This window comes from Xenia sp. Carnegie-2017, unplaced genomic scaffold (assembly GCF_021976095.1).
Source record: "Xenia sp. Carnegie-2017 unplaced genomic scaffold, XeniaSp_v1 HiC_scaffold_23, whole genome shotgun sequence".
Lineage (NCBI taxonomy): Eukaryota > Metazoa > Cnidaria > Anthozoa > Malacalcyonacea > Xeniidae > Xenia > Xenia sp. Carnegie-2017.
In genome coordinates this window covers 18,864,090-18,886,187 of record NW_025813486.1, presented here as the reverse complement: position 1 = coordinate 18,886,187, position 22,098 = coordinate 18,864,090, and the positions used below count along the sequence as shown (strand labels likewise).

The 22,098-nt window shown below is 31.2% G+C and overlaps 4 protein-coding genes across 6 annotated transcripts in view; all 4 read left to right on the top strand.

The window, feature by feature from the left end:
- LOC124447683 (general transcription factor 3C polypeptide 4-like) overlaps positions 1–22,098 on the top strand; it is a 67,001-nt gene that overhangs the window by 39,332 nt on the left and 5,571 nt on the right. The window lies entirely within an intron of this gene.
- Positions 2,799–9,394, top strand: LOC124447690 (stimulated by retinoic acid gene 6 protein-like). Of its 2 annotated transcripts, XM_046998662.1 has the most exons (20): positions 2,799–2,905; positions 4,493–4,523; positions 4,648–4,699; positions 4,766–4,851; positions 4,934–5,055; positions 5,142–5,262; positions 5,450–5,498; positions 5,586–5,711; positions 5,783–5,859; positions 5,945–6,006; positions 6,119–6,180; positions 6,508–6,595; positions 6,678–6,753; positions 6,836–6,911; positions 6,978–7,026; positions 7,120–7,225; positions 7,916–8,023; positions 8,104–8,267; positions 8,382–8,471; positions 8,542–9,394. In XM_046998662.1, the coding sequence occupies exons 2-20, from the start codon at positions 4,495–4,497 to the stop codon at positions 8,730–8,732; spliced, it is 1,734 nt and encodes a 577-aa protein (XP_046854618.1). In that variant the 5' UTR covers positions 2,799–2,905; positions 4,493–4,494; the 3' UTR covers positions 8,733–9,394. The 2 variants fall into 2 exon arrangements, with proteins under 2 accessions (XP_046854618.1, XP_046854619.1); XM_046998663.1 differs by lacking the exon at positions 7,916–8,023.
- LOC124447686 (stimulated by retinoic acid gene 6 protein-like) lies at positions 10,220–14,355 on the top strand. Of its 2 annotated transcripts, XM_046998657.1 has the most exons (20): positions 10,243–10,351; positions 10,582–10,612; positions 10,750–10,801; positions 10,875–10,960; positions 11,054–11,178; positions 11,254–11,374; positions 11,508–11,547; positions 11,628–11,753; positions 11,823–11,899; positions 11,979–12,040; positions 12,109–12,170; positions 12,240–12,345; positions 12,442–12,517; positions 12,596–12,671; positions 12,738–12,786; positions 12,881–12,986; positions 13,091–13,198; positions 13,276–13,439; positions 13,550–13,639; positions 13,710–14,355. In XM_046998657.1, exons 2-20 carry the CDS (start codon positions 10,584–10,586, stop codon positions 13,898–13,900), a joined length of 1,746 nt encoding a protein of 581 aa, XP_046854613.1. In that variant the 5' UTR covers positions 10,243–10,351; positions 10,582–10,583; the 3' UTR covers positions 13,901–14,355. The 2 variants fall into 2 exon arrangements, with proteins under 2 accessions (XP_046854612.1, XP_046854613.1); XM_046998656.1 differs by having other exon boundaries at positions 10,220–10,351; positions 11,054–11,374.
- LOC124447689 (stimulated by retinoic acid gene 6 protein-like) lies at positions 15,223–22,050 on the top strand. The gene is made up of 20 exons (XM_046998660.1): positions 15,223–15,435; positions 17,325–17,355; positions 17,480–17,531; positions 17,598–17,683; positions 17,775–17,896; positions 17,979–18,099; positions 18,287–18,335; positions 18,425–18,550; positions 18,618–18,694; positions 18,780–18,841; positions 18,954–19,015; positions 19,368–19,458; positions 19,532–19,616; positions 19,699–19,774; positions 19,841–19,889; positions 19,986–20,091; positions 20,783–20,890; positions 20,971–21,134; positions 21,246–21,335; positions 21,406–22,050. Exons 2-20 carry the CDS (start codon positions 17,327–17,329, stop codon positions 21,594–21,596), a joined length of 1,746 nt encoding a protein of 581 aa, XP_046854616.1. The 5' UTR covers positions 15,223–15,435; positions 17,325–17,326; the 3' UTR covers positions 21,597–22,050.

Below are 22,098 nucleotides of genomic sequence, written 5' to 3'. Positions count from 1 at the left end.
GTTATTTGCTACAGTGGCTTATTTTGTTCCTTATTTGTGTATTTTTCTACTTTCTAAAGTTTCCCATTTTTCGAAAATGGGTTTTGAATCGTGTCAAAGTAGCAAGGTAGGTCGAAGTCCAGGTAATTTTCTTTATACATAATCTATATCGGATTCTGGTAGCGATAGGATATTGGAATTTCAATAAATGCAAGAATTTTGGATCCATGAATTTCCCAATAAATGTATTAGGACAGAACAAAATCGAATCTAGCGAAAACAAGTTTGCTAAGCTTAATGAGAGAGCCAAACTTTGGATGAAAGATAATGGTGAATTTCTCCAAGAGATATAAGCTACAGCGACTTAAACTGCGTGTCATGCAGTCGGTCTTTTTCAGCTTTTATTTGTTCTCTCTTTGACTTGTTGTGTTGATTTGTTTTAGAATGAGCTGGTGTTGTTCAAGTAGTACTTTATTAAAAGTGTTTTCTATCAGGCTGATGTGATTTTCTTTTCTTTGGTTACTGTAAAGTTGACTTTCTTGTAGCAATTAAGTCTAATATTTGCGTTTGTACTGAGCTCTTTTGGCATGCAGCCTGGTTAGTTGTGTTTCTACGAGGGACTCAGAATAAATGGTTTTTTGAAGGAACTCGTTAACTGAATTAAAAATATTAAAAATTTTGTATTCGTTGTTTGTTTACTTGTTGAATTTATGTAGTGGATTGCACAAAAAAAACATTTCTATTTCATTGTCTTGTTTTTTTTTCATTTTTCGCTACTTATTGTAACTCTCAACACCAATCACAATAATTTGTCATTTTTTCAGCGTTTTCTTTGCTGTGGGATTATTAACTAAACTTACTCTTCCTTTGACTGCTGTGACAGTTTTTCGTGATCCTGATTACAATAAAAGTATAATATCCATGAACAACAGGTAGAAATAAATGTTTTCATAATATCATCAAAATATTTTGAACAAATAAATTATTATCATCAACATTTTCTCATACACAGGAACGCGTATTTAGTATTTTCATATTTTTTGTTCTTCATTGGTCTTCCCATGGGAATATTGTCAGCATTGTTACGTGTTTTAAAAGCGATGGTAATTGGGCTTATCTTGTTACCAAGAGTGGATCATAGTGTTTTGCCTGAAGGTTTTCAACGACTTGATCCTGGTACGTCATTAATGTCTTTAATCACGTGATATTTATTCTAGTCAAAGACAGAGAGAGGTTAGAGTTCATTCAGTAGATCTCAAAACATTTTCTTTGTTACATTATTTAAGGTTATATTTCGTACATCGCCTATCTTCATGTTCAAGCTGCATTTAGAAATCCTACTTTACGAGTATTTTGTCAAACAATTTTTGACAGAAGTAAGTAGTTATATCTACTTTAAATATGTTTATAATGTTCATAATTCTAAATGATCGTTATACATAACAGGAAATGGTATCCGTCAATGTAAATGTTCACCTCAAGCCCGCACCCGGTGGTTCCTTGCCTTAACGTTGACCCGCAATCGTGAAATCATCAGTGATCGTAAAAATAAAGAAAAGATTTCAAATGATCAAGCTAGCGTCAGTTCTGATATAGATAATTCGTTCGTTTTGGAAACAACCAATTTAACTGTTTGAGTTATGATTGTTTGTTTCGTTTGTTATAGTTCTTTTCATATTTATATAGTTGAGAAGATGAATAAAACTAGAAATGTAATTTTCAATTTAAAGTTCAAATATGACAGGTATTAGAAATTTAGAATGAGGCGATCGAGGTATCTTATTGTACAGAAAGTCCATTAAAGTACAAGCATTTAATAAAAAATAGAAATAAAAACATTGAAACTGTGAAATACGAAAAGTGCTGAATTACTGACAAGAACAAAAAATAGACAGTTGTGGGCCGTTATTCGTTATTTTGGCCATTTAAATAAGATGATTGAAGGAAGATTGAACGGTAAAAGAAACGTAAGAACAAGGATTGAAATCTTCATATTTTTTAAAGAAAATATGTATGCTGTCGTGAAAAGAAGGTTCGATCCGAAAACAGAGTTTTTATGGTTGTAGTAATTCACTTCACCTTCTTTTGGTTGATGGAATTATGCAGCAATTGTCACTGCAATGGCCGATTTCTTTGATAAATGCTATGACTTGTTTTCAGTTAAATTTTATTGTGTTAAAGTTTCCTAGTTATGGCATCATTCAATCCTAAGCTTATTTAACCAGTCTTAACGCTATTCATACGTCAGTAATCTATGTTTAATATTTTTATGATATTGACGCAATTTGAAAGAAGTATCTGGTTACACATGCATAAGAAAAAAACTATAATTTACTTCGTCTTTCTAGCAGTTGCGTCTCTAGCATTTAATTACTAACTTGGCTACAAAAATTGGAAAGACTGCACAAATTTTAGCACAAATTGGTCTTCATTAGTTCTTTGAATATACAGGAAAATGCAAAATCTGCGAAAAAAATTCTCTCGTGGGCTTTGTGTAGTGATCTGGCATTGAAATTTTTGAATTTGATGTGTGAGCAAATGATTATGTAAACAAAGTATCGTTCAAGACACTCGTTCATGTAGTTTAATTCAGGATGTATTTCGCACATCGCGTATCTTCATATTCAAGCTGCATTTAGAAATGCTATGTACGAGTATTTTGTCAAACAATCTTTGACAGAAGTAAATCTACCTACAATATTTTTACAAAGAACATGATTATAAATGTTCATTTTACGTTCCAGTGATTAACGATTGTGTTTACATTTGCAACATCCAACCCTATTTTGAATTTCAAATTTTGATTATTGCCACGTACAATGCTTGTAAAGACGCAATATATTGATCCCAACTTTAAATAAGAATTTTGGGCATTTCTGGATTAAATTATTGCATTACTTGACAAAGTTGATAAAATACTAATAAGGTTAGTTTGGATTGGTTTACTGTGTTCGTATATTGGAAATCATCAACATGAGAAAGTGTGAAAAATATTTCTAGGAACAGCTTCTTATGTTTGTGATTACATTTTTTAACAAAGTTGTTTCCATCTTTTATATATGATTATATACGGCAGTATTTTATCATTATTGTCAATTTCAGTTAACTTTTCAAGTGGCGGTTGCCAAGTTACTTTCTAATGTTGCCAGTTACATTTCCAAATATGGAATATTCGATATGAACTTGTCAACTTGTTGAGTTGAGTTGACAAGTTGTGTACTTGAGTACGGAAGTTGTGTACTATAGTTGCAAAGTACTGGCAAACGCGAAAGGTATTTGTACCCTGTACCCTGTAGACATTTGGCAATGAATCCGTTCAGTAACAAGGAAAAGCTTTACCAATAGAAGTAAGAAATGAAATACTTGAAAGGTGGTTAAATAACGAGCGTTTGACAAACATTTCGAAACAAATAAATCTACCGTATAAGACTATATCAAATGTTAGTCTGTAGTCGTTACGAGTGGCAACAGACGTCGAGGGCACAGTATGCAGGGTACTTCTGCATTTAAAATCCAACGATACTCTTCTAGTGCCACATTTACTGTAAATTTTTTACATAATGTAAACGGCGTATCGCATTATGACACTCTTAGAGAGCCGTCAACGGATTAGAATTGCTAAAGCTTTCCTCGCTTACTGAACGGATTCATTGCCAAATGTCTACAGTCTACAAAGACCTTTCGCGTTTGCTAGTACTTCGCAACTTTAGTTCACAACTTCAGTACTCAAGTACACAACTTCCGTACTGAAGTAAACAACTTCAGTACTCAAGTACACAACTTTCGTACTCAAGTACACAACTTTCGTACTCAAGTACACAACTTTAGTACTCAAGTACACAACTTCAGTACTCAAGTACACAACTTGCCAACTCAAGTTGACAAGTTCATATCAAATATTCCATTTTTGGAAATGTAGTTGGCAACATTAGAAAGTAACTTGGCAAACGCCATTTGAAAAGTTAACTGAAATTGACAATAAGTTATGGGTTTTTTTAGGCGATGTACTGTAGAAATGTTTGAGGCTCTTCAACGCCAAATTTTTTTCTTCCGAATGTTTTAAACAAGACAGAGTCGTTATTGTTGTTTGTTTCTATGCGTCTTTGTCACGTTTGAAATGGGTCTTATTAACACGAGAAAAATGTGTGGACTTGGAACAGCTTTTTATTTTTGTTTGTGCTTATATTTTACAGGAAAAATTACCCACTTTGTTTCCATATTTAGTTTAAAATGTGTTATGATATAGTTATATACGACAGTATACTATCGTCTTAGAATGAATATTTTCTAGTGATGTGCAATAAATGTCTTCGGTTCGTTTTAAAAGTCGAATTTTCAATGTTCCGAGTGCATAAAATAAGTCATTGTATAATTGTCTTTTGCGTCAACCTATTTGTCACCTTTGAAAAATATTCTTTGTTTTGTTAAAGTATACGGCATTATTGTAGACAGATATGACGAATTTCTTTACAAATGCTTACAATGAAATTTTAGCTATAGTTTTTCAATTTAGCAATGAATAATTCAAGTTCGTCATCCACAAGGTAAACATGTCTGTACTATACTCATGTTATTATATCAAACGAATGTATTTCTAGTATTATAAAGTAATGTCAGCTAGACACATATGTTAAACAATCTTTGCAAAACAATTTCTACTATTCATAGTGATTCTTGTCTACCAGATGGTAATTATCGTCATTGGTTCTTGATTCCTGCTGTAAGATTTCTGTGAAGATGAAATATGTTTGAATTCGCTTATTACATAAATGTATATTTTCCGTAGGTTGCAATATTGACGATATTAGCCTTTTTAAATCGTCGTAAGAGCTTTAAGACTGAAATGCTTAAAGGTCGTCCTGGTGTTGTGATGTAAGAAAAATATTAATGATAAATTAAAACTTGTTTGTGGTTAAATTTATTATTTGTTAACTTTTCTATTGGTCTTTTGTAGTCCGATAGATTTTCTGGACAGAAATCGTAACACAATTGTAACTTTATTTGGAGCAATAACTGGTTCTATTTTGTTGCTTGTACTGAAAGTTTTTACTTCTCATGACAATCCTTGGGCTAAAGGTTGTTTATTTTTTATTCGTCTTAAAATATATGAAATAATGAGGAATATGTATTGTTGATTTCGTCCATAATTTTCTATCTTGCAGCCTTCCTGCCCATTTTAATTTGTATTGAGATTGCTTTTCTCTTTCATCCAATCTTTGGATGTTTGGCTTCACATTATCGTATTATTGGATCATTGTTAGGCTTTAGTTACAGTCTGTCGTTGTAAGTTTACAGTAATCTTGTTTATATTTTCTAAGCTCACTGATTGCTATGTCTTCACTGGTTGGAGCAAAAACTACCGCTTACTTTATTAATTGTACAGCTTTTAGTTTTTGTGGGCTTGTTTTGTTTCACCTGCTCTCGTGGCTACGTAATGACAACCATTTTGAAAATGTTTAAATCTTTTCAGCTTCTTGGTTGAAAATATTCAAAATTTTGAATCTTATCAAAAGTGCAAGGTTGGTGATTAAAATGTTTTTGCGAAGATGAGATACATATCGTTCATCAATATTGAAAATACAACATTTGTTCAATCTCCTTTATAGAGCATTTCCCTTCTTTATGTTGTCGCAGACATACCAGTAATTCTTTGTCAACTATTTATTATTGGCAAATTTTTGATCGTGTTGTTTAAAGAGAGAAAGAATTTTGGTCAACTATTCTACGATGAGGTATTTTACTGTTTGTTATAAAAAGATTTATTTATAGTGTTTTGTTGAGGAAAATTTTGATATATTTACAGACTAAAGATAATTCTATTAATGTAAAACTTTCATTGCCATGGTTCAATGATTATGTCAAAAATATTTTTTATCCAAGGTAACATCACTAATCTTTTTATCACAACAAAGTTTATGTATATAACTTGTTGTAAAGTTAAAGTCATTTTCTTTAATCTTTTCAGAAAAACACCTGACCACTCCAAAGTTTTATCATATTTAAGGAAGATATATAATCCTTATAAATGTAAGAATGATTTTAATCAAGTCAAGAAAAATGATTAAATTCCTTTAATTTCCCTAAAATTTACAGTTTGCTAACAATACGTTTTGATATATTTTCTTCAATAATTTTGTAGATTTTAAATTTTCAACTCATACTTTATCTGTGTTGATGGTTTGTTCTATTATTTTATATGGCGTAAGTTTTCATTTCGTATGTTTCTTCCAGATTGCTACTATAGTTTTCAATGTTTATATGGTTGAGGAATGATGTGACTGTCTTAATGTATACATGTTTTTTGTTCTCAAATATTTTGCAAAATTTGATTATCTTTATTATTGCCGCGAGCGTACGATGTTGAAGAACAGATTGCAGTCGCATGATTGGGTCATGTTACTGCAATTGAATTAAAAAGAAAAGAATGAAGAATCTTTTATAACATTCATTAACATCATTTGTTAATTTTCAAGGTTACTCACGTTTACGCATTGCGTACCAAAATTTTTATCGTTTTTTAATTTTTAGGGAACAACTTTTATTATAATTGTTGCTCAATCCTTTAACGTTCGCAACCAAAATTCAACTTTGGAAGACGTTATTCATGGCATTCGTGGTTGGTTCTGTTTATAAGTACAATGAATTCATTTTATTATTTTCTTACCACATCTTTTTTATCAAACGTCGAATTTTTTTAGATTCCTTAATCGTAGCGTTGATTCTCACGTTTTTGTTTTGTTCGATCTCCCTTCTTCGTTTTATGGAGAACCATAAGTAATCTTTCATTTATTTTTTTGTTATTACCATTGCACAGAATAAATATAGAGTCGTTCTTATTTTTCTTCAATTAATTCAGAAATAACATGTTACGAATGTTTAAAGGCGATAAATCCTTCATTCCAAAAGGAATAAAATCTTCACAGTTTATGATCGTAAGTTAAATCATCAAAGTAAAGATGAAATTGTTCAATTGAAGACAACATTTGACGATTTTTTAGGGAAAAGGTTTGAGATATCAAAGTTTTCAAATTGGCTATTTTCTCTGGGGTAAGAAAGTTTCATGAAACATTTAACATCATTTGATATACGTATACAAAAAAAGTTGTTCATGAATATACATTTAAAATAATTGTATTTCAGGTTATTTGCTACAGTTGCTTATGTTGTTCCTTATTTGTGGTTTTTTCTACTGTCTAAAGATTCCCATTTTTCGAAAATGGGTTTTGAATCGTGTCAAAACAGTAAGGTAGGTCAAAGTCCAAGTAATTTTCTTTATACATAATCTATATCGGATTCTGGTAGCGATAGGATATTGGAATTTCAATAAATGCAAGAATTTTGGATTCATGAATTTCCCAATAAATGTATTACGACAGGACAAAATCGAATCTAGTGAAAACAAGTTTGATAAATTTAATGAGAGAGCCAAACTTTGGATGAAAGATAATGGTGAATTTCTCCAAGAGATATAAGCTACAGCGACCTAAACAGCGTGTCATGCAGTTGGTCGTTTTCAGCTTTTATTCGTTCTCCCTTTGACTTGTTGTGCTGATTCGTTTTAAAATGAGCTGGTGTTGTTCAAGTAGTACTTTATTAAAAGTGTTTTCTATCAGGCTGATGTGAATTTTTTTTCTTTGGTTAGTGTGATGTTGACTTTCTCGCAGCAATTAAGTCTAATATTTGCGTTTGTACTGAGCTCTTTTGGCATGCAGCCGGGTTAGTTGTGTTTCGACGAGGGATTCAGAATAAATGGTTTATTGAAAGAATTTTTTGACTAAATTAAAATAAAACATTTGTGTTCGTTGTTTGTTTACATGTTAAAACTACGTAGTTGATTGCACAAAAAATTCTTTTCTTTATTGTCTTGTTTTTTCGTCTTTCGTTATTTAATTGTCGTAACTCTCAACTAATCATCATGATTTGTCATTTTTTTCAGCGTTTTCTTTGCTGTGGGATTATTAACTAAACTTACTCTTCCTTTAACTGCTGTGACAATTTTTCGTGATCCTGATTACAATAAAAATGTAATATCCATGAACAACAGGTAGAAATAAATGTTTTCATGATATCATCAAAATATTTTTAACAAATAAATTATTATCATCAACATTTTCTCATACACAGGAACGCGTATTTAGTATTTTCATATTTTTGGTTCTTCATTGGTCTTCCCATGGGAATATTGTCAGCATTGTTACGTATTTTAAAAGCAATGATAATTGGGCTTATCTTGTTACCAAGAGTGGATCATAGTGTTTTGCCTGAAGGTTTTCAACGATTTGATCCAGGTATATATGTCATTGATGTCTTTAATCACGTGATGTTTATTCCTGTCAAAGAAAGAGAGAGGTTAAAGTTCATTCAGTAGATCTCAAAACATTTTTTTTGTTACATTATTTAAGGTTATATTTCGTACATCGCCTATCTTCATGTTCAAGCTACATTTAGAAATCCTATTTTACGAGTATTTTGTCAGACAATTTTTGACAGAAGTAAGTATTTTTATCTACTTTAAATATGTTTATAATGAACATGATTATAAATGTTCGTATTACTTTACAGAAAATGGTATCCGTCAATGGAATTATTTACCTCAAGCCCGCACCAGGTGGTTCCTTGCCTTAACCTTGACCCGCAATCCTCAGATCATCAGTTATCGTAAAGTTAAAGAAAAAGTTTTAAATGATCCAGTTCGCACGAGTTCTTTGAAAATCAATTTGCCCAGTTCGGATGAAACCAACTTAGTTGTGTGAGATATAGTTATATCCACGACAACAACGTTTTAGTGGGGAATGTTAACAATTGTTTGTTTCATTTGTTATATTTACTTTCATGGTTTGATAGTAATAGAGAGTAGTTGAAAACTGAAGTAATGATCAACTTTCGAGCTGAAACATAACACTATCTATATAAGTATAGTGATAACAAGACAACAGTCTTTATTCTTCTTTTTTGATTCAATTCTACCAATAAGTGAGAAGCATTTATCTTAAATTTTTACTGATACATCTTGTTAACAATATTTTCTTGTGGAATTTTTTCAGTTTATGAAGTAAAAGATATTTTTTCCCATCATATTCTCAATACTATCTCCTTGCAACAGCTGCCATAATTGGTTATCATAGAAGCAAAGTTTAATAAAATTGAGTCACTTTTGTCTTTAAACTTTAAATCTATATTCATATTGATTTTTTTCATCATCATATCCATAGAAAATTTTGTCCATTATGTTCTACAGTTTCAGTTTCTTCATAATTCTTTTATCATCTCTATGTCGTACATCTTTGGAAACATTGTTATATTTCCAAATTTGATAATCAGTATAATCTAAAGATTCTGTAAATAATAGTTTTTGCGTAATTAAAGAACAGCGTGGGCTATTGACTACAACATTGGCTCACACCTTAGCCAATAATGAAGGTTCTGTTTTATTCTCTGCAACGTTTATCACTGTTTTCTGCTTTGTTTATACCCGAGGTGAGATGTTTCAAAATATCCATCTATGGTCTAATGTTTTCTCTTAGTCAACGGAACAAAAATTAATTCTTTTTCATAACCTAGAGCTTTTTCGTAAATAATGTGCATCATTCAAACTTTTCTTTAGTTCCACATCCTCGGACTTTAATACCCGGACTTTAGTCGGGTTTTTTTGAAACATTTCAAGCTGAGGTGGTCTTCGCCTGCTACAACCATGTTCTAACAAATATCAAAAGATTGAATGCAAAATGGAGTGTTCCTTTAATTGTAACTCTCTTCCTAATGAAATTATGAAGAAAGCAAATCCCTTTCATTGTTTTCAAGCAACAATGGCAGCTTGTATTGATGGTTGAAATTTATCTATTTATCTATGTACCCTGTAAAATGATGAACTCTTAGTGTTTTTAGCTTTCTCCAATTTTACATAGACATTCTCGTTCTCCAGTAAGAGAATTTACTGGAACGCTTTTACGTTTTGTGATTTATATCTATTTGATAGTTAAGAAATTATTTACCTGATTTGTAAGTGCTGATGTGTTTCCACTTCACATCCGAGGCTTTTTATATTCTAGTTTAATCATTTCTGTGGCAGTGTAGCAAATCTGAAACAGTGAACGTACTAATGGCCATAAAAAACTTTTGAAAAAGTTTGCCACTTAAAGGGTTACCTGTATGAGAGGCAGGTAATTCGAGACGGATAACGTAATTGAAACCTAAATGTATTAATGTAATTATACACGTGAAGGTCACTACAAACGTTTCTCATGTATCAATTTCATATTTTTTTCAATGTGTGAACTATAAATCCCGTATCAACGTGATCTGCCTTAGTGTTCTTTTTGAAAGTCTCTTTTCGAATATATCCCAAAACTTTACAAGTTTATAAAGTATTAAGGTTAGTTTGGCTTTGTTTTTACTGTGTTTGATTTCTATGAAATCATTTATGTAATGAAATGGTGTAAAATAACAGGAAACGGGCAGCTGTTTTATCCTGTTTATGATTGTATTTAGTGTGTAAACTTTTATACTTTGCTTGAATTAAAGTAGCTGCTATACGACATTCTTCTAGACAGATGTGATGAAGTGCTATATAACGAAATTTAGCCCCATTTTATTTCAATTTAGCAATGGATAATCCTAGCTCATCATCCACGAGGTAAACATGTCTGTACCGGCTCTAAAATTCGTGTTCATTTATAAATCCCCAGCAGTGATTGGGACAACATTTATTGAGAATGAAGACGCAGTAACGGTTTTGGAAAATCATTACTATATATAAATTATTATTTTCAGTGTTCATTGTCTGGTGGATGATAATTACCGCCACTGGTTTTTGATTCCTGCTGTAAGATTTCTGTTAAGATGAACTTTTTTAAAACCCACTTACATTCCATACAAATATATATTTTCCATTTCAGGCTGCAATATTGACAATATTAGCATTTTTAAATCGTCGTAGGAGCTTTAAAACTGAAATGTTTAAAGGTCGTCCTGGTGTTGTGATGTAAGAAAAATATCATTGATAAATTAAAACTTATTTATGGTTAAAATTATTGTTTGTAACTGATTCGTTAACTTTTATATTGGTCTGTTGCAGCCCGATAGATTTTTTGGACAGAAATCGTAACACAATTGTGGCTTTATTTGGAGCGATAACTAGCTCTATTTTGTTGCTTGTTGGGAAAAGTTTTCATTCTCCTAGGAACGAGTGGTGGTTTAAACGTACACTTTTCTTGTTTCATCATAGAATATATACTTATGACTATTATAACTTTTATTTTCGTCCATATTTTTTAGCACTTTTCGTCATTGTAATATGTATTGAGATTGCCTTTCTTTTTTATCCAATATTTGGATGTTTGGCTTCACATTATCGTATTATTGGATCAATGTTAGGCATTAGTTACAGTCTGTCGTTGTAAGTTTACTGTAATCTTGTTTATATTCCTAAAGTTTAAAGTTTTGGCAACTTAATAACGATATTTTATTTCATCTGCACAACTCGTAACTGCGTATTAAAAACTTTTTGGAAATTTATTATTTTCTATCAGCTTCTTGGTGCTAAATATTGGAAAGTATCAAAAATGCAGGGTTAGTGAAGACAATTGTTTATATAAAGATGTAATATAGCTACTAATCTCGCATCTGACTATGCCATTTTTAATTTGTAGAATAATTCTCTTGTTTTAATATTAAAAGAAACTCCAATATTTCTTTGTCAACTCTTTATCATTGGCAAATTTTTAATCGTGCTGTTTAAAGAGAAAAAGAATTTTGGTCGACTATTTTATAATGAGGTATTTTAGAGTTTATTACAAAATGATTTATTTATGTTTTTGTTGAGTAAAATTTTACCATTTTTACAGTCTAAAAACAATTCTGTCAATGTAAAACTTTCATTAACTTGGCAGAATATGTATGTCCGAAATATTTTTCATCCAAGGTAATTTGAAATGTCTTTATGAAATTATTGTGCGTAAAATCTTTCATAAAATTAACGTTGCATCATATTATCTTTTCAGATTACCACCTCAGCATTCCAAAATTGTATCCTGTTTAAGAAAGATCATTAATCCTCATAAATGTACAGATAATGAATTGCTTTTGCTTTTCTATAAAAATGTTTTTCTTTATACCTGACATTTTTTACAGATTATCAATATTCAACCCACACTCTTACTGTGTTGATTGTTTGTTCCATATTTTTGTTTGAGGTAAGTTTTGTGTTAAGCCCGGAATCATTGTTATTATAAAGATAATTTTGTATTGTTGTGTTTATATAGATGACTGTTGTGTTTTTGATTCTTGCTGTACATGGCTTAAATGAAATGATGCATTCGGATGGTCGACGAAATTCTTTTCTTGAAGTATTTCGTAGCGGTGCTCCTGGTTGGTTTGTTTAATGATTATCAGTATAAAGAATTGATTTTCTTGAACTTTACCATACTCTACATATTATGTTCATGTAATAAAATTTTCATTTAGTTGCCCTTATTGCAGCAGTGATTTTCTCCTCGTTGTTTTGTGTCATTTCCCTTCTTCGTTTTATGAAGAATCACAAGTAATATTTGATCATTGTTTAATATCTTACAGTGTAAATGTCAGAATCTGTCTTAACTTTATTCATCATTTCATTCAGAAATAACATGTTACGAATGTTTAAAGGCGATAAATCCTTCATTCCAAAAGGAATAAAATCTTCACAGTTTATGATTGTAAGTTAAATCATCAAAGTAAAGAAAAAATTGTTCAAATGAAGATGAAGCTTGACTATTTTCTAGGGGAAATCTTTGAGATATCAAAGTTTTCAAATTGGCTATTTTCTCTGGGGTAAGAAGGGTTTGATGAAAGATTTACTACATTTCTGACAAAGAAAAATAACATAATTTGTGGTAAATATACTAAAACAGCATTTCTATTTTAGGTTATTTTTCACTTTTGCTGATGTTCTTTCTTACTTCGGAATTCTTCTACTGTCTGAAATTTCCTCCTTTGCGTAAATATATTTTTGATTGTTTGAAGGAAATGAGGTGATTTCAAACAATTTTCTTGAGAATAAATCTTATTCTTTTTTGGTGTTTTGTTGTCTTCCATTATTTTTATTCTTAACCCAGCATTCTTTAAAATATTTCAGCATTTTTGTTGTCGTGGCAATATCTGCAATAGTTATCCTTCTGGTGACTTCAGTGACTGTTTTCCGTAATCCTGGTCTCACTAAAAATGTAATATCCACGAACAACAGGTAGAAATAAATGTTTTTATTATATCAGAGTATTTTCAAAAAATCATTCATTATCATCAACATCTTCTCATACACAGGAACGCATATTTAGTATTTTCATATTTTTGGTTCTTCATTGGTCTTCCTATGGGAATATTGTCAGCATTGTCACGTGTTTTAAAAGCAATGGTAATTGGAGGTTTAATGCTACCAAGAGTGGATCATAGTGTTTTGCCTGATGGTTTTCAGCGATTTGATCCTGGTACGTCATTGATGTCTTTAATCACGTGATATTTAGTGTTGTAAAAGACAGACAGAGGTTAAAGTTCATTCAGTAGATCTCAAAACATTTTCGTTGTTACATTATTTAAGGTTATATTTCGTACATCGCCTATCTTCATGTTCAAGCTGCATTTAGAAATCCTATTTTACGAGTATTTTGTCAAACAATCTTTGACAGAAGTAAGTATTTATATCTACTTTAAATATGTTTATAATGAACATGATTATAAATGTTCATATTACTTTACAGAAAACGGTATTCGTCAATGGAATTTTTCACCTCAAGCCCGCACCAGGTGGTTCCTTGCCTTAACCTTGACCCGCAATCCTGAGATCCTCAGTTATCGTAAAGATAAAGAAAAAACTATAGATAATCCAGTTCGTACGAGTTCTTTGGAAATCATATTGCCAAGTTCGGATAAAACCAACTTAGTTGTGTGAGATATAGTTATATCCATGACAACAACGTTTTAGTGGGGAATGTTAACAATTGTTTGTTTTGTTTTTTATATTTACTTTCATGGTTTGATAGTTAAGGAGATTGAAAATTGAAGTAATGATCAACTCACAATCCTCAGATCATCAGTTATCGTAAAGATAAAGAAAAAATTTCCAATGATATAGGAAGCGTCAGTTCTGGTATAAATAATTCGTTCGGCTTGGAAAAAACCAATTTAATTGTTTGAGTTATGATTGTTTGTTTCGTTTGTTATAGTTTTTTTCATATTTACATAGTTGAGAAGATGAATGAAACTAGAAATGCAATTTTCAATTTAAAGTTCAAATATGACAGGTATTAGAATGAAGCGATAGAGGTATTTTATTGCACAGAAAGTCCATTAAAGTACAAGCATTTAAATTAAAAAAATAGAAATAAAAACATTGAAACTGTGAAAGACGAAAATTGCTGAATTACTGACAAGAACAAAAAATAGACAGTTGTGGGCCGTTATTCGTAATTTTGGCCATTTAAAACATGATTGAAGGAAGTTTCAACGGTAAAAGAAAGAAAAGAACAAGGATTGAAATCTTCATACTTTTTAAAGAAAATATGTATGCTGTCCTGAAAAGAAGGTTCGATCCGAAAACAGAGTTTTTATGGGTATAGTAATTCAATTCACCTTCTTTTGGTTGATGGAATTATGCAGTAATTGTCACTGCAATGGCCGATTTCTTTGATAAATGCCATGACTTGTTTTCAATTAAATTTTATTGTGCTAAAGTTTCGTAGTTATGGTATCATTCAGCCCTAAGCTCATTTAATCAGTCTTAACGCTATTCATACGTCAGCAATCTATGTTTTATATTTCTATGACATTGACGCAATTTGAAAGAAGTATCTGGTTAAACATGCATAAGAATATAGCTATAATTTACTTTGTTTTTCTAGCAGTTGCGTCTCTAGCATTTAATTAATAACTTGGCTACAAAAATTGGAAAGACTGCACAAATTTTAGCACAGAATGGTGTTTATTAGTTCTTTGAATATAAAGGAAAATGCAAAATCAGCGAAAAAAATTCTCTCGTGGGCTTTGTGTAGTGATCTGGCATTGAAGTTTTTGAATTTGATGTGCGAGCAAATGATTATGTAAACAAAGTATCTTTCAAGACACTCGTTCATGTAGTTTAATTCAGGATGTATTTCGCACATCGCGTATCTTCATGTTCAAGCTGCATTTAGAAATCCTATATACGAGTATTTTGTCAAACAATCTTTGACAGAAGTAAATGTATATATCTACCTAAAATATTTTTATAAAGAACATGATTATAAATGTTCATTTTACGTTCCAGTGATTAACGATTGTGTTTACACTTGCAACATCCACCCCTATTTTGAATTTCAAATTTTGATTATTGCCACGTACAATGCTTGTAAAGACGCAATATATTGATCCCAACTTTAAATAAGAATTTTGGGCATTTCTGGATTAAATTATTGCATTACTTGACAAAGTTGATAAAATACTAATAAGGTTAGTTTGGATTGGTTTACTGTGTTCGTATATTGGAAATCATCAACATGAGAAAGTGTGAAAAATATTTCTAGGAACAGCTGCTTATGTTTGTGATTACATTTTTTAACAAAGTTGTTTCCATCTTTTATATATGATTATATACGGCAGTATTTTATCCTTATTGTTAATTTCAGTTAACTTTTCAAGTGGCGGTTGCCAAGTTACTTTCTAATTGAGTTGACAAGTTTTGTACTTGAGTACGAAAGTTGTGTACTTGAGTACGGAAGTTGTGTACTTGAGTACCGAAGTTGTGTACTAAAGTTGCAAAGTACTGTCAAACGCAAAAGGTATTTGTACCCTGTAGACATTTGGCAATGAGTCCGTTCAGTAAGCAAGGAAAAGCTTTACCAATCGAAGTAAGAAATGAAATACTTGAAAAGTGGTTAAGTAACGAGCGTTTGACAAACATTTCGAAACAACTAAACCTACCGTATAAGACTATATCAAATATATTAGATCTATGGGTAGACACTGGCTCTATTGCACCTCGCCAGAGCGAACGTGATGTTCGAACCACGCGTACAGATGACGTTATTGCATACGCTGAATATCTAAAAATTAATAAACTATCTATTTACGCAAAAGAGATTCAGCAACACCTAGAAAATAACAAAGTTTGCCTTCCAGCAAACGTACCTAGCAGGTCATCCATTAGTAGAATTTCGAAAAAAAATCTTGGTTACTCTTACAATGTAATAAGAACAGCCGGACGTTATGGAGAAGTTAGAAGCTTACGTAGCAAATGTTTCATTGATTGATTGCAACCGTATGCATTTCTTTGATGAGTCGTCTGTAGTTGTTACGAGTGGCAACAGACGTCGAGGGCAAGTATGCAGGGTACTCCTGCATTTAAAATCCAACGATACTCTTCTAGTGCCACATTTACTGTAAATTATTTACATAATGTAAACGGCGTATCGCATTATAACACTCTTAGCGAGCTGTCAACGGATTAGAATTGCTAAAGCTTTTCCTCGCTTACTGAACGGATTCATTGCCAAATGTCTACAGGGTACAAAGACCTTTCGCGTTTGCTAGTACTTCGCAAGTTTAGTTCACAACTTCAGTACTGAAGTACACAACTTCCGTACTGAAGTACACAACTTCCGTACTGAAGTACACAACTTCCGTACTCAAGTACACAACTTCAGTACTCAAGTACACAACTTCAGTACTCAAGTACACAACTTCAGTACTCAAGTACACAACTTGCCAACTCAAGTTGACAAGTTCATATCGAATATTCCAAATTTGGAAATGTAGTTGGCAACATTAGAAAGTAACTTGGCAACCGCCATTTGAAAAGTTAACTGAAATTGACAATAAGTTATGGGTTTTTTTAGGCGATGTACTGTAGAAATGTTTGAGGCTCTTCAACGCCAAATTTTTAATCTTCCGAATGTTTTAAACAAGACAGAGTCGTTATTGTTGTTTGTTTCTATGCGTCTTTGTCACGTTTGAAATGGGTCTTATTAACACGGGGAAAATGTGTGGACTAGGAACAGCTTTTTATTTTTGTTTGTGCTTATATTTTACAGGAAAAATTACCCACTTTGTTTCCATATTTAGTTTAAAATGTGTTATGATATAGTTATATACGACAGTATACTATCGTCTTAGAATGAATATTTTCTAGTGATGTGCAATAAATCGTTTTAAAAGTCGAATTTTCAATGTTCCGAGTGCATAAAATAAGTCATTGTATAATTGTCTTTTGCGTCAACCTATTTGTCACCTTTGAAAAATATTCTTTGTTTTGTTAAAGTATACGGCATTATTGTAGACAGATATGACGAATTTCTTTACAAATGCTTACAATGAAATTTAGCTATAGTTTTTCAATTTAGCAATGAATAATTCAAGTTCGTCATCCACAAGGTAAACATGTCTGTACTATACTCATGTTATTATATCAAACGAATGTATTTCTAGTATTATAAAGTAATTTCAGCTAGACACATATGTTAAAAAATCTTTGCAAAACAATTTCTACTATTCATAGTGATTCTTGTCAACCGGATGGTAATTATCGTCATTGGTTCTTGATTCCTGCTGTAAGATTTCTGTGAAGATGAAATATGTTTGAATTCGCTTATTATATAAATGTATATTTTCCATAGGTTGCAATATTGACAATATTAGCATTTTTAAATCGTCGTAAGAGCTTTAAAACTGAAATGTTTAAAGGTCGTCCTGGTGTTGTGATGTAAGAAAAATATTAGTAATGAATTAAAACTTATTTATCGTTAAAATTGTTGTTTTTTACTGGCTTTAACTTTCATATTGGTCTGTTGTAGTCCGATAGATTTTCTGGACAGAAATCGTAACACAATTGTAACTTTATTTGGAGCAATAACTGGTTCTATTTTGTTGCTTGTGCGGAATAATTTTACTTCTCATGACAATCCTTGGGCTAAAGGTTGTTTTTTATTCGTCTTAAAATATATGCAATAATAAGTAATATGTATTGTTGATTTCGTCCGTAATTTTCTATCTTGCAGCCTTCCTGACCATTTTAATTTGTATTGAGATTGCTTTTCTCTTTCATCCAATCTTTGGATGTTTGGCTTCACATTATCGTATTCTTGGATCATTGTTAGGCTTTAGTTACAGTCTGTCGTTGTAAGTTTACAGTAATCTTGTTTATATTTTCTTAGCTCACTGATTGTCATGTCTTTACTGGTTGGAGCAAACACTACCACTTACTTTATTAATTCTACAGCTTTTAGTTTTTGTGGGCTTGTTTGGTTTCACCTGCTCTCGTGGCTACGTAATGACAACCATTTTGAAAATGTTTAAATCTTTTCAGCTTCTTGGTTGAAAATATTCAAAATTTTGAATCTTATGAAAAGTGCAAGGTTGGTAATGAAAATGTTTTTACGGAGATGAGATATACGTATCTTTGATCAATTTGGAAAGTGCAACGCTTCTTCAATCTACTTTACAGGGCTATACTCTTCCTCGTATATTGGAAGGCATTCCATTGTTTCTTTGTCAATTATTTATTATTGGCAAATTTTTGATCGTGTTGTTTAAAGAGAGAAAGAATTTTGGTCAACTATTCTATGATGAGGTATTTTACCGTTTATTAAAAATGATTTATTTATGTTTTGTTGAGTAAAATTTTAATATTTTAACAGACCAAAGATAATTCTATCAATGTAAAACTTTCATTACCATGGTTCAATGATTATGTCAAAAATATTTTTTATCCAAGGTAACGTCACTAGTCTTTTTATCACAACATGATGTATGTATATATTTTGTTGTAAAGTTAAAGTCATTTTCTTTAATCTTTTCAGACAAACACCTGACCACTCCAAAGTTTTATCATATTTAAGGAAGATCTACAATCCTCATAAATGTAAGAATGATTTTACTCAAGTCAAGAAAAACAATTAAATTCCCTTAATTTCCCTAAAATTTACAGTTTGCTAACAATACGTTTTGATATGTTTTCTTTAACAATTTTATAGATTTTAAATTTTCAACTCATACTTTATCTGTGTTGATGGTTTGTTGTATTATTTTATATGGCGTAAGTTTTCATTTTATATATTTCTTCCAGCTTGCTACTATAGTTTTCAATGTCTATATGGTTGAGGAATGATGAATGATGGTTGTAAAAAATTGAGTTGAATGTTATTGAAAATATTTTGCGAAATTCGATGCTCTTTTTTATTGTCGCTGCAACTGCTAGCATACGATGTAGAAAGACGGATTTAAAACATATAATAAGGTCATTTTGTGCAAAAATTAAAAGAAAAGGAAGACATTTGTTTTTATGACATTAACATTATAACATTAGTTCTTAATTTCAAGGTAACTCCCGTGTACGCTATGCGTATGTATGTTTTCTTTTGACAGCAAATCTTTTAATCGTTTTTTAGGCAACAATTCCTTTTATTATAATTGTTGCTCAATCCTTTAACGTTAGCGACCAAAATTCAACTTCGGAAGACGTTATTCGCGGCATTCGTGGTTGGTTCTGTTTATAAGTACAATGAATTTATTTTATTATTTTCTTACCATATCTTTTTTATCAAACGTTGAGTTTTATTAGATTGCTTAATCGCAGCGTTGATTCTCACGTTTTTGTTTTGTGCGCTCTCCCTTCTTCGTTTTATGGAGAACCATAAGTAATATTTCATTTATTTTTTTGTTATTACCATTGCACAGGATAAATGTAGAGTCGTTCTTATTCTCCTTCATTTCATTCAGAAATAACATGTTACGAATGTTTAAAGGCGATAAATCCTTCATTCCAAAAAGAATAGAATCTTCACAGTTTATGATCGTAAGTTAAATCATCAAAGTAAAGATGAAATTGTTCAATTGAAGACAACGTTTGACGATTTTTTAGGGAAAATCTTTGAGATATCAAAGTTTTCAAATTGGCTATTTTCTTTGGGGTAAGAAAGTTTCATGAAACATTTAACATCATTTGATGTTAAATGTATACAAAAAAAGTTTTCCATGAATATACATTTAAAATAATTGTATTTTAGGTTATTTGTTACAGTGGCTTATGTTGTTCCTTATTTGTGGATTTTTCTACAGTCTAAAGTTTCCCATTGTGCGAAAATGGGTTTTGAATCGTGTCAAAGTAGCAAGGTAGGTCAAAGTCCAAGTAATTTTCTTTCAACATAATCTATATCAAATTCTGGTAGCGATAAGATATTGGAATTTCAATAAATGCAAGAATTTTGGATCCATGAATTTCCCAATAAATGTATTAGGACAGGACAAAATCGAATCTAACGGAAACAAGTTGTTAAGCTTAATGAGAGAGCCAAACTTTGGATGAAAGATAATGGTGAATTTCTCCAAGAGATATAAGCTACAGCGACTTAAACAGCGTGTCATGCAGTCGGTCTTTTTCAGCTTTTATTTGTTCTCCCTTTGACTTGTTGTGTTGATTCGTTTTAGAATGAGCTGGTGTTGTTCAAGTAGTACTTTATTAAAAGTGTTTTCTATCAGGCTGATGTGAATTTTTTTCTTTGGCCACTGTGATGTTGACTTTCTTGCAGCAATTAAGTCTAATATTTGCGTTTTTGCTGAGCTCTTTTGGCATGCAGCCTAGTTAGTTGTGTTTTTACGAGGGACTCCGAATAAATGGTTTTTTGAAAGAACTCGTTAACTGAATTAAAATATTAAAAAATTTGTATTCGTTGTTTGTTTACATGTTAAAGTTATGTAGTGGATTGCACAAAAAAAATTTCTTCTTCATTGTCTTGTTTTTCATCTTTCGTTATTTAATTATCGTAACTCTCAACTAATCATCATGATTTGTCATTTTTTTCAGCGTTTTCTTTGCTGTGGGATTATTAACATATCTTACTCTTCCTTTGACTGCTGTGACAATTTTCCGTGATCCTGATTACAATAAAAATGTAATATCCATGAACAACAGGTAGCAATAAATGTTTTCATAAAATCATCAAAATATTTTTAACAAATAAATTATTATCATCAACATTTTCTCATACACAGGAACGCGTATTTAGTATTTTCATATTTTTGGTTCTTCATTGGTCTTCCCATGGGAATATTGTCAGCATTGTCACGTATTTTAAAAGCAATGATAATTGGGCTTATTTTGTTACCAAGAGTGGATCATAGTGTTTTGCCTGAGGGTTTTCAACGATTAGATCCTGGTACGTCATTAAATGTCTTTAATCACGTGATATTAATTCCTGTCAAAGACACAGAGAGGTTGGAGTTCATTCAGTAGGTCTCAAAACATTTTCTGCGTTACATTATTGAAGGTTATATTTCGTACATCGCCTATCTTCATGTTCAAGCTGCATTTAGAAATCCTATTTTACGAGGATTTTGTCAAACAATTTTTGACAGAAGTAAGTATTTATATCTACTTTAAATATGTTTATAATGAACATGATTATAAATGTTCATATTACTTTACAGAAAATGGTATCCGTCAATGGAAATGCTCACCTCAAGCCCGCACCAGGTGGTTCCTTGCCTTAACCTTGACCCGCAATCCTGAGATCATCAGTTATCGTAAAGATAAGGAAAAAGTTTTAAATGATCCAGTTCGCACGAGTTCTTTGAAAATCAATTTGCCCAGTTCGGATGAAACCAACTTAGTTGTGTGAGATATAGTTATATCCACGACAACAACGTTTTAGTGGGGAATGTTAACAATTGTTTGTTTTGTTTTTTATATTTACTTTCATGGTTTGATAGTTAAGGAGATTGAAAATTGAAGTAATGGTCAACTCACAATCCTCAGATCATCAGTTATCGTAAAGATAAAGAAAAAATTTCCTATGATAAAGGAAGCGTCAGTTCTGATAAAGATAATCCGTTCGGTTTGGAAAAAAACAATTTAATTGTTTGAGTTATGATTTTTTGTTTCGTTTGTTATAGTTTTTTCATATTTACATAGTTGAGAAGATGAATGAAACTAGAAATGTAGTTTTCAATTTAAAGTTCAAATATGACAGGTATTAGAATGAAGCGATAGAGGTATTTTATTGCACAGAAAGTCCATTAAAGTACAAGCATTTAAATTAAAAAAATAGAAATAAAAACATTGAAACTGTGAAAGACGAAAAGTGCTGAATTACTGACAATAACAAAAAATAGATCGTAGTT

Bases quoted from the DNA above. Each gene is read 5' to 3' on its own strand.
- LOC124447690 (XM_046998662.1), top strand. From the start codon at position 4,495: ATGAATAATTCAAGTTCGTCATCCACAAG. The intron at 4,524-4,647 runs GTAAACATGTCT...TACTATTCATAG, and splicing joins TCAAGTTCGTCATCCACAAG to TGATTCTTGTCTACCAGATG. The intron at 6,912-6,977 runs GTAAGTTAAATC...ACGATTTTTTAG, and splicing joins AATCTTCACAGTTTATGATC to GGAAAAGGTTTGAGATATCA.
- LOC124447686 (XM_046998656.1), top strand. From the start codon at position 10,584: ATGGATAATCCTAGCTCATCATCCACGAG. The intron at 10,802-10,874 runs GTAAGATTTCTG...TTTCCATTTCAG, and splicing joins ACTGGTTTTTGATTCCTGCT to GCTGCAATATTGACAATATT. The intron at 11,548-11,627 runs GTTAGTGAAGAC...TTTAATTTGTAG, and splicing joins GAAAGTATCAAAAATGCAGG to AATAATTCTCTTGTTTTAAT.
- LOC124447689 (XM_046998660.1), top strand. From the start codon at position 17,327: ATGAATAATTCAAGTTCGTCATCCACAAG. The intron at 19,016-19,367 runs GTAAGTTTTCAT...ATCGTTTTTTAG, and splicing joins GTTGTATTATTTTATATGGC to GCAACAATTCCTTTTATTAT. The intron at 19,890-19,985 runs GTAAGAAAGTTT...ATTGTATTTTAG, and splicing joins AATTGGCTATTTTCTTTGGG to GTTATTTGTTACAGTGGCTT.